At 37.6% G+C, this 15195-nt stretch overlaps 1 protein-coding gene across 1 annotated transcript in view; it reads left to right on the forward strand.

Annotated features, from left to right (window-relative positions):
* The window catches only part of ARNT (aryl hydrocarbon receptor nuclear translocator), a 66184-nt gene that overhangs the window by 34132 nt on the left and 16857 nt on the right, over nt 1-15195 (forward strand). The window contains exons 4-8 of the mRNA XM_040230761.1: nt 3186-3230; nt 6096-6140; nt 8311-8524; nt 11605-11818; nt 12971-13073. Of these exons, the coding sequence (XP_040086695.1) occupies nt 3186-3230; nt 6096-6140; nt 8311-8524; nt 11605-11818; nt 12971-13073 (621 nt within the window). The remainder of the gene's footprint in view (nt 1-3185; nt 3231-6095; nt 6141-8310; nt 8525-11604; nt 11819-12970; nt 13074-15195) is intronic.

A 15195-nucleotide genomic window follows, 5' to 3' on the forward strand; every position in this document is an offset into this window, starting at 1 on the left:
TTATTGTTTGAACTAAGTTCTTAAAAGAAATATGAACATACTTTATCACAAAATTGTTAAACAGTGCAAGGTTATATGTAATGAAAGTACATCTTCATTTCACTTCCTACCTTCAGAATCCTTCTCCTGAGACTATAGTTTCCAGTTTATTAAGTATCCTTCCACGAATATTCAGTGCATATGTAAGTGTATTTAAATGCACATATTTGTGTGCATATACAGTCATTGTCTCCTCATTTTTTGTTTTTATACAGAAGATGCCCATATTCTAAATTGTTTGCCATTGTTTAGTTTTATAGTGCTTAGTTGAGTCAGTGACATCTGTCTGTCTATTATTGTTTTGCAGTATTTAAAGTTAAAGCTCGTGTGTTTAGCTTCTGCCCAGCTGTGGAACACTGCCAGATATTCTCAAAAACAACAACTGTGACTTGGCTACCATAAAGAAATAGTTGTAAAATATTGGAGAAAGCCATTTTCCAAGAGAGGTCTTGAGCGTTAATGAGTGTCAGCAGATGTAAAGACGGGAAAAGATTTCAATTTCTTTGCAAGAATAGACTTTTTCCACACAGTTCCAGTGCACATTCCTCCAATTAGGAATTCCTAATTATAATAATAGATAAAATAATAGTAGTAGATGTGCATTTGAATGGGATAGAGGTAATCACTAGTCTTATTTATTCCTGTCATTTAGCTCTAGCCCTGAGTCATTGCTTCCATTCCACAAAATCTGGTAGTCACAAACTACACACAAATTTTAAAAGATTTATTTGTCCTTTCCCCGACCTTAAAAAAAAGTTTTCATAATTGATCTTACCAAATAGGTCATTATGCATGCCCAGGAGAGTCATCACCAAATATTTTTTTACTTGATCATCAGAACTTTTTTTTCCTCTGGCCTCATGGCTTGCAGGATCTTAGTTCCTCAACCAGGGATTGAACCCATGCCCCAGGCAGTGGAAATATGGAGACCTAAACTAAGGAATTCCTGGTACATTTTATTAATTGGAATTTTCCGCTTTGGTCTGGGAGTGAAAGTCTTACTTGCATTGTATCTGTAAATCTATAAATCAGCTTGATACTTGGTGGATTAACTCAGTCTCCTTGGTGGATGCAAATTGTAATTTATTACCTCTTTTCATCACTTTGTTCAAGTGTCATTTTGTTATATTCTCCAGACAACACTATGAAATAATTTTTAAGAATGTGAAGGATTTTAAATTCTACATACAATATCAGAGTTGCTAGTACTAAAATAATGCTTCTCAAACTCAAATGCAGGTACAAATCCACCAGGGGGTTCTTTACAAGATGATTATAATTTGTTAGGTCTCGGATAGTGCCCAAGATTCTGCATTCTTACAGATTCCTAAGGGATGCTGCTGCTTCTGGTCCACTGACCACACTTTGAGTAGCAAGGACCTGGAAGACACATTCTTGAGATTCAGAGTTAATATGCAAATTATAGGTCTCTTTCTTCATTAAGAGTCTGTAGCATGTGAGCTATAGTGTATTTTGTGTCTTAGAAACAGTTTGTCCTTGAGCTGAAGTTCCACTGCACCTCTGTGTCTACTCTTCAGTTATTTTCAGAGAGAATTTTTTGGGTCAGATTAGTTGAGGATTTATATGGCCTGTGAAGTATAAATTTTGGCTGTAATAGGAATGACTGGTTTAACTGAAAATTTTGTGAGTCTTACCTGTCTCACAAAGCCTCTTTCTGCCCAAAGCTGATGGATTTTTGTTATGTCCTGTGGCAGTGAGAAGAGGAGAATTTAGAGCATCTGGAGAAGAGAGTGGTGTTTTCATAGTTAGGTTTAACCTCCTTCAACGCATCCTCCTTTGCGGTTTCTGTAGTAGCAAACAGGATTCATCAGCTTGTTAAGTAGAAGTTCTTGAGATGAATGGATTGTGTTTTCTTAATCAAAGAGATACTGTTTGTTGTTTAAATCAAAATTTAAGACTTTTAGAAACTTTTGCACATCAAAGGAAGCACAGTGGAAAGGTAACATATGGAATGGAAGAAAATATCTGCCAATCATATATCTGATGTGATACTTGCCGAACTCCTGTAAAAAAAACAACCTGCGTAAATGAGCAAAGGATTTGAATAGGCATTTCTACAAAGAACATACACAAATGGCTAAAAGTCATATGGAGAGACACTCAACATTACTAATCATTTAGAGAAATGCAAATCAGAACTACAGTGAGTAGGCCATTAGAATGCTACCATCAAAAAATCCAGAAAATAGCAAGCATTGGTAAGGATATGGAGGAATTGGAACTCTTGGGCGCTGTTGGTAGGAATGTAAAATGGTATGGCCACTTTGGAAAACAGTACGGAGGTTCCTTGAAACGTTACAAACAGAAATATTATATGATCCAGCAGTGCCACTTCTGGTTATATAGCCAAAAGAATTGAAAGCAAGATCTTAGAGATATTTGTACACTCATGTTCACTGCTCCATTTTTCACAGTAACTGAGAAGTGGAAGCACCCCAGATATCCACTCACAAATGCAATATTACTCGGCCTTAAAAAGGAAGGAAATTCTGTCACTACCACATGGATGAACCTTGAGGGCATTATACTAAATGAAATAAGCCTGTCAAAAAAAGATAAATACTGTATGATTTCACTTATGTGAGGATGTAAAGTAGTCAAAATCAGAGAGACAAAGTAGAGTGGTTGTTGTCAAGAGCTGAGGGTGGGATGGGGACAGAGAGAATGAGAAGATGGTGTTCAGTAGCTATAGAGTTTGTTTTTCAGTGTGAAAAAGTTCTAGAGATACTTTGTACACTAGTGTAAATGTAATTAGTGTGACTGAGCCATACACTTAAACATGGTTAAGATGGCAAATTGATATTACATGGTTTTTGACATAAAGAAAAACAAAACTATCTCTAACCTCGGGGAGGTATTGACAGGGCAGACAGCTGTGCCCTCATGAGCTCAACATCTTTTTTTGGAATGTTTGGCAATTAAGAGTAAAGGAGACATTAGAAAACAGACAAATAATAATCATGGATTTTTAAGTTCTGTGAGATGATATTATCTCTCTTGCTTTGTGCTGCCTTTTCAATTGGCTTTTTTGCTGAATATTTTTACCCCTTTCTGGTTCTCCTTTCAGAATGAAATAGATATAACAAGTGTGATACCTTGGATTAATCTTTTTTTTTCTTCTTCAGGTGTGACGATGATCAGATGTCTAATGATAAAGAGCGATTCGCCAGGTAATATAGTAGAGCATCTTGGTCCTTGTTATGGGACCAGGCAATTTAAAAATGATCAGTTTTAGTTTTTTCTCAATGAGAGTTCATTTCTCTGCCCAGTCTCAACTGGTGAAAATTAGTCTTATAATTGTTGTTTATGGTCAGGTAACATGGCTTTCAGACTTATGGTGCCAAACTAATGATATACTTAAACAGTGTTTTTATGTATGTGATAAATAGCTATACATTGTGCTTGCTGGGTGTCCATAGAAACACAAACAATATAAATTTCTTGGTTGCATTTATTATTAAGTGGATCTACAAAATCTGTACAGATAATGATTTTATTCTTTTAAAGATGACAGCAAAGAAGCAATTTACACAGAGTGCAGTTTTTATTGAAATACATTTGTTTAAGTTACCTGTCTAGAGCATGAAAAATACTTTGGTTTATATTAAAAAAATCCTCTCAACTCAAATATATTCTGTATATTGTTAAGCAGTAAATTATTTGTTTTTTAAAAATTGAATTTGCAACCACATCAGAAAAGTGAATAATCCAAAATCCAGTGCTTAACTAAGCAATTACTACTTATTCATTGCTAATGCTGCCGGTCTGGGGCCCATACATTGAGAACCATTGATGTCAAGGGCTAAGCAATATCAATCAGAGTAGTTTTAAACTACTCTGAAGCAGTGAGATGCCATTATAAGCTTTGAATGAAATGATAATGTATCAATATAAAATGCATATGAATTTTTCTCCAGTAGCTTTCTATAGGACTCATTAAAGAGAAGCACTGTAGTCAAGAGGGTAAATGGGAGACCGTTGCAACAGTAAGACAGTGATAAAATCATGAGAGCCTGGGCTAGAATGGTGGCAATGGCAATAGAAAAAAAAAGGAGCAGATTTAAAGGTTTCTGAAGAATTTGTAGTTGCTTCAAATCTGAAGTAGATACTTAGGAACACTTTAGGATGTGAATCATCTCTCAAGTCAGAAGTTAATAGTAGATATTTGGGCAGTAGTTTTTAAAAAACTGCATTAGAAAGTGAAGCCATCAAATAATAGTGGTGGTATGTGTTTCACAGTCTCTTGACTGAAATTCCAAAAAGCTATGAAAACATGACCTGAACTGTTTTAGTCTTCATTTGTCTTGCTTAATGTGAATATTTATTTGGGCTTCCCTTGTGGCTCAGCTGGTAAGGAATCCGCCCGCCATGCAGGAGACCTGGGTTCGATCCCTGGGTTAGGAAGATGCCCTGGAGACGGGAAAGGCTACCCACTCCAGTATTCTGGCCTGGAGAATTCCATGAACTGTGTGGTCCATAGGGTCACAAAGAGTCGGACACGACTGAGCGACTTTAAAATTTAATTCAAAATTTAAAATGTGAATATTTATACATTCTGTATTTTATTTGGAAATATTGAAGTAGATAAGGGATTATGGATCTGTATTGGTAGGAGTGGTAATAGTAATTTTAGATATTTAACTTGCAAACAACAGAGCTCATTTCTTTGTGGGCTCTTGGTTCCATGACCAGGGATTGAACTGGTACCCCCAGCAGTGAATGTGTGGAGTGCTAACCGCTGGACTGCCAGGGAATTCGCAGAACTCATTTCTTGAAGATTTGTTAAGCTAGTTCACCTCAAATATTCTTGTTTGGGATTCAGTAGAGGGTCTTCAAAAGATGAAATGAATTTTCCCAACTTTTTGAAAAAATATTTGTAGTTTGTTAAGGAATTACAGTAACCCAGTGAATATGAAACTTTACTTAATATCACCTTTTTTTCTTTCTCTTGTCAATATGCATAAGTTTTCAGGTGGTTCTTGTCATTACTGTGTTATTTTTTTGTCTCTTTTTTTCCCCCCTGCTGACCATTTTCTACAAAATCATTGTAGTTGTCATTTTTTAATAGCTGGGTTTTCAGCCTGTTAATATATCACACTTAAATATTTTTTCTTAATCTGTTTTTACTCTCTTTATATACATATACTTATGTATATATTTAAGATGGAATTGATTACTGATAAATGAACTACCAACACCAACTACCAACGTGTTTCATCATTTGCCACAAACCCTTACAGTATTTCAGTTATTCAGAGAAATGTAGTGGTAATCCTTTGTACCCCCTCCAGGGGAGAGGGAGTTGATCTAGGATCCAGCAACATGGCTTTATTGCAGAGAAATGGGAAAGCGACAGAAGAGAAATGTACCACTTCAAGATCAAATCATTGATAGGGGATATACTAGATACCTAGCTCTTAGTTTTATTTATATAATTCTCCAGGGAAGCCTGGTTGGTTATTGTGTCTGTGAGCACACACATGCTGTATGTGTGTTATAGAGAGATTGTGTTTGTGATCACTTGTTTGACTTTCTTAACATGATTTACTGCTTGATTTTTTTTTTAATGTAGAAATAGCATATGTGAATATTACTTTCTTTCCAGATTGGAAGCAGTATGTGAAAATAGTACTCCTTGTTTAGTTCTTATTCAGATAGTATGTCTGCTTAGTTTCTAAAGAGATAATTGGCTTTCTGTGCTCAGATTACGTTCATTTATAATGAATATTGGGCTTGCTTTTATGTTGACCTTTGTCCTGTAAGTTACTTTTCCTTTATTCTGACAGATGGTTTTGTCGAGTACAGCAAGGTTCTTGTCTATATTTCCATTTCTCCCTCTTCTCTGCATCTGTTTTTTCTGTTATTTTCTTCCCTTCCCTTCCCCCCTTTCTCCTCCCTCTTTCCCCCCTTCCTTCTTTCTTTCCCCTCTTTTCTTCCTTCCTCCCCTTTCCCCCCCTTCCTTCCTCTCCTTTTACCCCCCTTCCTTCCTTTCTTTTTATTTCATGTTTAGCTTAGTTCATTAATTCTGTTTTTAGGTCGGATGATGAGCAGAGCTCTGCGGATAAGGAGAGACTCGCCAGGTAGGAAAATGGTGTCTTTTAGCATGATGAAGTGGATGCTGCTGCTTTCTCTATCCTTTTTCGTGTTTCTGCTCTTTTCTTCCCCTTTCTCTTCATGTTTTTCTTTGTCTATGGCAAGAGAGGACAAGATTTTTAGAAGTTTGTATATAACAGGAACTTTGGCTTCCCCCACCAGAAAGTGGGTGAGTTGAGGGAACATAAGAATTTAAGAAATTACTACTAGTTTTATAGATTTCTCTTTTTATCTTTATCTTAGCACACTAAGTTTCACAGAATAAAAAGCATTTAGAAACAGTGCAGCTGTGCCAGTAGATACTTTAGCAGGAAAATGCTCTTTTATCAGAAAGCCAATAAATATATCTGTGTTTGCAATTAGTTCCTAGTCTTTAGGCCTCAGTATTTACTCCACACCCTGTTGGAAAGCTCACCCTTATTTTCCTGGGTACACTCACAGCCTAGATTACTTTGTCACAGCAGTACTGGTGTGGCTTTGGTGAATGAATCTTGTGGTTTCTTAGAAAAGCTTAGCAGCCTTGTTGTGGCTATTTAAAAGATTAGTCTTCTGGATTTCAGTGTCAGAAACCTGTCAGGTACAAGGAAATGGGTGCTTTATGTTTAAGAGTAAAATTTTATGTTTCTCATGCAGAGTAACTAAAATGGACCTACACTGTGAGACCTATTGTTACCTCTTTCAGCTGAGTCACAATCTCATTTTGCTGCCAGTTTAACTTAAGCCTGGTAACGCTTTCACGTTTCAGAAAACTGGTGTGGTATGGTGGGAAGAACGCTGCATTCATTGGGAATGGGGGCTGCCCTTGGAAAAGTCAGTTAACTACTGGACATTAGTTTGCTCTAATCATGAAGAAGAGATTTAAGTTAGATTCATTGTTTTCTTTTTGTTTGTTTTGGCAGAGAACTTATGTTCAGATTGAGTGGTAATAGAAGTCCGTAAAAAAGATAAAGCAAAGCTGCTCAAAACAGAAACAGGAATGCAGCTGTTGTTTGAGTCTCTCCTTGAAGTATTCCTATGGAAGATACTGAGGAACTATTAGGCTTTTCAGAAATCCAATTTGAAAAATTCTGAATTATACTTTTATAATTATATAATTAGCAGTAATTTTGCCCTGATTGTGGAGAAGGCAATGGCACCACACTCCAGTACTCTTGCCTGGAAAATCCCATGGGCGGCGGAGCCTGGTAGGCTTCAGTCCATGGGGTCGCGAAGAGTCGGACACGACTGAGAGACTTCACTTTTCACTTTCATGCATTGGAGAAGGAAATGGCAACCCACTCCAGTGTGCTTGCCTGGAGAATCCCAAGGATGGCGGAGCCTGGTGGGCTACCGTCTATGGGGTCTCACAGAGTCAGACACGACTGAAGCGACTTAGCAGCAGCAGTTACTCTGATTTTGAGGAAGTCAGTATTGGAGATGTGTTCTGCTTTCCCTGGTGAGATCCAGATTGTCTGTTTTCAGGCCTTTAAGCATCCTGTTCTCCAGTTCACTTTGTCCCAAATTGGGCATCATAAGGGACTTCTAGTAAATGGCATCTTATAAATCTCTTGAGCTCAGTGTACTGGCACCACACCCAGATAGAGAAGCTAGGGCCTTGTCCATTAGGGGGACAAGTAGAACTTCCAGTTCTGCCTCCTAGTGTTGAGACTAAGAAAGATACTTAGAACAAACAATATTTTATAAACCAGGGGAGTCTGTACTAATCAATTCTCATATCAACTGTGGAGCAACATACTTCTGTTGGAAAAAATTGGTCATTTGTTGTTTTCAGCCTTTAAAAAGTTGAGTTGGTAAATAAGAAATCAGTCAAGCTGAGGAACTTAAGTGAATAAAATCAACATTTTTTAAGACTGTCATTTCTTAAAACACGTTTTGTTCTGAGAGAGTGGTAATTTACATAGGAAGTGAAGTTTCCAGGAGTTAGAGAGATTTTCTGGTGTCCGCTTATACTCTTGTCTACCTTGTTAGTTTCTGTTCCATGCTTGCTCTGCATGACAAGCTTGGCAGACTTTACTCTAACATCTGAGACTTGCGCACTACTGAATCTAAGTACTGCATTTCTTCAGCAGCTCACTTGGTATCCATGTCACTCTCTCTGCTCCCAAGTGGCCAGATATGACCCACTGGATGGGGCTTCTCCTCTCTCCCTCCATGCAGGGAAAACCACAGCGAGATTGAACGGCGACGACGGAACAAGATGACAGCCTACATAACAGAACTGTCAGACATGGTACCCACCTGTAGCGCCCTGGCTCGGAAACCAGACAAGCTAACCATCTTACGCATGGCAGTTTCTCACATGAAGTCCTTGAGAGGAACTGGCAACACATCCACCGACGGCACCTACAAGCCGTCTTTCCTCACTGATCAGGTCTCTGGGAAGCACACATGAGGGGGTCTAGAATTTTTTGAAAGTTTTGATCTTTTGGGGGCGGATGCTCATTATCCTGAAGTGTATGTTATATTGGGAATCAGAGCAGAGCTGAATCTGTAAATTCTTTAAAGGACAGGAATTCAGCTCTGAAGGAAATAGTCAGGTCATAGGAAAGTGAGTTTTGATCCCTGACTATACCATTTATTAGCTTTGAAACAAGTGAGAAGAATTGTGAAAACTATTTAGCACCTTACAGGTATTTTTAGAACTTTACTCATAATCCAGTCTTCAGGGTAGAAGAACAGAATCTTTTGTGGAAGATTGGAATCTTGGGGATGACTGTGTTCATCCCCAAAGAACCAGTTCTTTTCCTTGGCTTTAGGGTTATAGAAGATGAAAGTAATATATTTCTTTTACTTGAAGTAGCTTCCAGTTTTAGTGATGAAAGGAATCTAACAGGCAGTTGTTGTTGCTTAGAGATATGCTCTATTATATTTAATGCACTATGAGAGAAATAGAAGGTAGAAACATTTCCAGCTTTTCAGAAACTCGGTTTGAATATGAATATGTGGGTAACAGAATACACACATAAGTGAAAAATGAGGAAAATGCGTATGGGAAGAAAGGCCTTTAAAGAACTTATTAACAATTTATATAGGATTAAATATATGTGTTGACTTCCTCCATGGCTCAGTGGTAAAGAATCCATCTGCAATGCAGAAGACATGGGTTCCCTCCCTGGGTCAGGAAGATTCCCTGAAGGAAAAATGGTAACCTACTCTAGTATTTTTGCCTGGGAAGTCCCATGAACAGAGGAGCTGGCGGGCTATAGTTCATAGGGTTGCAAAGAGTCTAACACAGCTGATAGACTGAGCACACAGACACACACAAGTACATATATACTAGCGGGATGGCTACAGTAAATAGAGTGTCTGGGCCTGAGTGAGAATAGTCAGCAAAGACCTCAAAGAGTATAAGGTAGCCATGTTCTGTTTTGATTGTTAAAAGTATCACTTATTTATTGCAGAAAAATTCAGAAAATATAGGAAGTACAAGGAAGGAAAAATTGACTGTAGTGCCATCCTTTTCCCAGTACTCTTGCCTGGAAAATCCCATGGGCGGAGGAGCCTGGTAGGCTTCAGTCCATGGGGTCTCGAAGACTCGGACACAACTGAGCGGCTTCACTTTCACTTTCCATGCATTGGAGAAGGAAATGGCAACCCACTCCAGTGTTCTTGCCTGGAGAATCCCAGGGACAGCAGAGCCTGGTGGGCTACCGTCTGTGGGGTCACACAGAGTCGGACACGACTGAAGTGACTTAGCAGCAGCAGCAGCAGCCGCCATCTTTTTATTCAGAGGATCAGGAGGAAGGAAGGAATGTGGTTTGGAAGAAAGCAATAAAATTTTTCCAAATAGGATGGTCTATATGAAAGCACATATAACACAGATTATATCTGTATGTACATTGAAATAGCTAATCAATTTGTAACAGAATACATATAGATACTGATTCAGTGGTTTCCAGTTAGGCACTTTTGGTGAGCTATCTGGATACTTTGTGCTGTTAGAAATGTAAAGAATGGTAAGAGGTAGTCACAGGTGAAAACAGGTGTAAATAAATAAATCATGATGTAAACACAGAATCCAATCCATATCAGAGGTGCAATAATAAGTCCTGTGTAAATATGGAAAGCAAAGAATAGTGGAATAATATTGTAAATATTGGAAATAGCTTGATTAAAAGCACTGTGAGAATAATCAGGTTTTATTCAAGGAAAATCAGTTCAGCATGCCCTGGGGCACCCGATGAAGGAATATTTAAGTGTTATGTTAAATAACTTAGATTTTAATTTTTAGGCAATGGGTAGCTATAAAAAATGTGATAGCATTTTAAGGATGGACTGGAAAGAGTGAAAGCAGGGAGACCATTAGTCTTGGCATGAGATAACTAAGACAGTGACGTTATATTCAAAAATAGAATTGATAAGCTGAGATATCACTGGAGTGTGAGAGATTAGATAGATTTTTTAGACCTATACCCTGAGAGGAAGGGGATATTGTTAATCAAGAAAGAGAGTGCTGGAAGAGCACAGAGGATTGTTTTTGAAGAGGGAAATGATGCTGGGTTTTGAAATGTTGAAATTGAATTGCTGATAGAATGTCTATTTGGAAATGCTTAGTAGATTTTAGGCAAGTCTAGAAATGTAGACTTGGGTATCATTTCATAGTGGAGAAGTGGATATGATTTCTCAGAGAGAGAGTATGGAATAAATAGAGGAGAGAACTTAAGATAGAATGTTGGAAATGCCCGCACTTGAAACTTGAACAGTGGAAAAGGAGCTTAAAGCAGAAAACAGACATTTGGAAAGGAGGTAAAAGTTCAAGAATGGTGTCATAGAAGCTAGGCAGAAATAAATTTTAAAGGATAGAATGAACAACACTGTCAGATCTGTAGTGACATTGTGTACAGACTCAGGAAAGAGCACTTGAGTTGCCAATTAGGAATACATTATTAATAGTAACCTGCTGAAAAAAAGATGTAGTGGTTGAGAGTGAAGATTGCAGATGGACTGAGAAATACATGAAAAGTAAGAGAGTAGAGCCAATGAGTATAACATTACTCTTAATTTAAGCTTGGCCCTGGAAGATGAGTTGGGCACAGTTGAGGGAAGTTTTGTATAGCATTAAGGAAACTTGATCATGTTTAAGATTTGAGGGGAAAGAGAACAATATGAATATTTGTAGCACATCATCCTAAGAGACCAGAAAGGGTGAGATCAAGAACTCAATTTTTGTTAATAGTAAGCATTTTTATTATCTGTTTTGAGATCTGAGGTAAAGAAGAAGGAGGTGGATAGTGACATAGACAGACTGATGAACTATCTATTGGAAAAAGCTACCTTGTCAGTGAAGGTGATTATATTTAAGGTACAAAGCTGTGCCTGTGGGTCGAACAGAAGGCCACAGTTATTTATGGAAAGATACATATGGTCTGAAGGGTCTTCCTTCTTTCCGTAGTAACATTTGTTTTTTTCAAAAGAGTTCAGTATTAACTTGTATTTCTCTTCCTTGGGCAGGAACTGAAACATTTGATCTTGGAGGCAGCAGACGGCTTTCTGTTTATTGTCTCATGTGAGACAGGCCGGGTGGTATACGTCTCTGACTCAGTGACCCCAGTTTTGAACCAGCCGCAGTCTGAGTGGTTTGGTAGCACGCTGTATGATCAGGTGCACCCAGATGATGTAGACAAACTACGTGAGCAGCTTTCCACTTCGGAAAATGCGCTGACAGGTATGAGTTACGTAGATGGGAAATGAATGGCAAGTCCTTTCTTCTTTTTTCCTGAGATAGAAGAGGTATTTTAACGCTTAAATTTTCCCATTTTATCTGGCAAAACTTTTAGAATTTTCTTCTTTCATGAGTATAATCTGTTCTTTTTGTCCACATGCAAGTAATATATTTTGTAGCTCATCCTTAGAAAATGTTTCATTAGTGACAGTGTTTATATAAAAGTTTACTTTAATCTTAATATTAGTGTAAATACACCATAAAGGCCAAACCTACAATACCACCACCTCCCTTGTCATTTTAAAAGAATTAAATTATCCATGTTTATGTCTCATTTGTATGGGTAATTACTTGATTTTTTTTCTACCAAGTTGTGCTTGGCTTTGACTTTGTACTTGGTTCTATGATGATAGATTTTTATTTTAGAGGGGAATGGTTATTGTTCAGTATATCAGGTGTTTTTTGTTTGTTTGTATCTGGGCTATTTTTCTGTCTTTTTTTTTGTCTCCCGCTCCCAGCTGCCTCCGTTTAATGTTATTCAGTCCTTTTGCCAGAGTTTGGCTGAAGGAAATAAGTCACATCTGCTCCTAAGCAATCTGGAAAAAATTTTAATGTGGAAGCAGATTAAAGCTAGTAATTGAAATCAAATCCATGGTGGTCATATTAATGTTGGTATTTAGCTTTTCCTTCTTTAATGTTTTTATGGATTTCATTTTTCCAGTTCTTCTCAAAAGTTCCCATTTGGTTTCTATATAATATAGGAGGGACAATTTTAGCATGAGACAGATGCGTTTTTCTATAGCATATAAAATTATTTGTTTTTAAACCAGTGACATTCACTCTGTGTGTGTGTGTGCATTCGTGCATGCATGTGTATAAAAATAATCAGTCCCAAGAATATAGCCTTGCTCTTGTTTGCCGGCTCTACCTACTTCTGCTCCTGTCTTCCCTTGCATAAAGTTATTTCCAGTGCTGCCTTTGAGCTGAAGTGTAAGATTCATTGATGGGAATCGAGGTGTTTTAGACTTGAAAAAAATCCATCTCACACTTGGCTTAGCGTGAATAGACTATTTACTTAGCTTTGCCTCCAGTATCTCTCCCCCTCTTCCCTGCACACAAAAATGTACTCCAGACTCTTCTTCACATCCTTTTCAGGGCGTATCCTGGATCTGAAGACTGGAACAGTAAAAAAGGAAGGTCAGCAGTCTTCCATGAGGATGTGTATGGGCTCAAGGAGATCATTTATTTGCCGTATGAGGTGAGTGTCTGGATGAGGATTGTGACTTGTCATAGGAAGAATTCAGAGCTGAGGATTTAATTTCTGGTCAGAGGAGTTAAACTTTTAAAAAAATTTTTATTTATTTTAATTGGAGGCTAATTACTTTACAGTATTGTATTGGTTTTGCCATACATCAACATGAATTTAAATCTAAGCTCCAGGTAGATTAAATTTAACTCTCAAGACCCGATTTAGTCATAACACAAAGTGATAAGCAAACTAGTATTTACTGAATTCTTCTTATGATAGATAGGTGCTTTATGTGTCATCTCATTTTCCACGACTGCCCGGTAGAGTAGAATTCAAGGTTACTATTTTGCTGATTTAAAAAAAAATGACACAAAGAAATTGACTTCCCTTGTTTGATTCAGGATTTTATTTTAATCCATACTGGTTGGATGCCAGTATCTATATTTTTTTCCTGGTATATTCCAAGACATCATCCATGTACTCAGGCCACTTCTGCCCCACTCTCTTCCCTTTGGTAGAGATTTAAGCCTTTCTGATTCCTTTCACTTAATATTTAACGTTTGTAAATTATATACTGTACATTTTAGGATTCTGAAGAAAGGATGGTGGTAGTTTTCATCACAGATAGAGAAAACATCTCTTCATGTTACAAAATAAATTCAGGTTGTGTAATGGAAATTGACTGTTGAGAGGATGCTTATTAGAAGTGATGAGTAGGATATTAAGAAAGGTTTCCTGGGGGTGTTACAAAATTTAATATTATATGGCTTAGTGGTTTGGAGTAGCTTCTAGACCCAGATTACTGGATTTATCACTTATCTTCTGACCTTGAATGGATTAAATGACTGTCTTGTGTTTTTATTTCTTCACCTAATATTGGGAGTTATATCAGCCTCATAAAGTTGTTATGAAGATTAGATGAATAATTATATATAAAGATGCTTAGGACTTCTCTGGTGGTCCAGTGGTTAAGAATATGCTTGCCAGTGCAGGGGACACAGGTTCACTCCCCGGTCTGGGAAGATCCCACAGGCCTCAGAGAAACTAAGCCACCGTGCCACAACTACTGCCTAGAACCCGTGCTCCTCAACAAGAGAAGTGCTGTAATGAAAAGCCCACATGTAGCAATGAGGACTCAGCACACCAAAATAAAATTTTAAAAGATGCTTAGAAGAGTGCATGACACATAAGATTCTATGTACATTTTATTATTAAAGAAATGAGAGAAAGAAAGTAGTGAGAGTGGGAGAGTATGTCCCAATATGTGGACATGGCTATTGCAATGACATACAGAGGAGCAAGGTAAATAATAATGTGACTGTGTGTGTGCTAAGTCGCTTTAGTCATGTCTGACTCTGTGATCCTATGGTCCGTAGCCCTCCAGGCTCCTCTCCTCCAGGGGTCTTCCCAATTCAGGGATCGGACCAGCATCTCTTTAAGTCTCCTGCATTGGTAGGCAGGTTCTTTACCACTGGTGCCACCTGGGAAGTCCTCGATAATAACGAAATACAGCAAATAGATTTTTTTGCAGCATAGTGCTGGAGTCTACAAACCGCAACTCTCTTTTTAGATAAAGCTTTATTGGAACATAGCCATGCCCATTTATTGACATACTGTCTGGCTGCTTTCATACTTTTAATAGCAGAGTCGACTAGTTGTAACAAATTGTTTGGCCCACAGAGCTGAAAATATTTACTGTCTGGTTATTTACAGAAAAAGTGGACTAACTCCTGATGTAGAGAATATCTCCATTTGTAGAGCATATAGAACATTTTGACTTAAAAACTCTGAGACAGTTAACAAGTTTTAGAAATACCAAACCTGACTTCTTTCTCTTTCATTGTTAGGAGCATTGTTGCCAGTTTTCTGTGTCAAGTTGTATCCAGAGCCTGTTATCTGGCTGTTAAATGATGAAAACTTCTTTGATAGTGCAGCTTTTTTTCCTTAATTTATTTTTTTATTGAAATGTGGTTGAATTACAGTATTGTAGTAATTACTGCTGAACAACAAAGGGACTCAGCTATACATATATCTATGTATACATTCTTTTTCATATTCTTTTCCATTATGGTTTATCACAGAATATTGAATATAGTTCCCTGTGTCATTCAGTAGGACCTTTTGTTTATCC

This window comes from Oryx dammah, unplaced genomic scaffold (assembly GCF_014754425.2).
Source record: "Oryx dammah isolate SB20612 unplaced genomic scaffold, SCBI_Odam_1.1 HiC_scaffold_28, whole genome shotgun sequence".
Lineage (NCBI taxonomy): Eukaryota > Metazoa > Chordata > Mammalia > Artiodactyla > Bovidae > Oryx > Oryx dammah.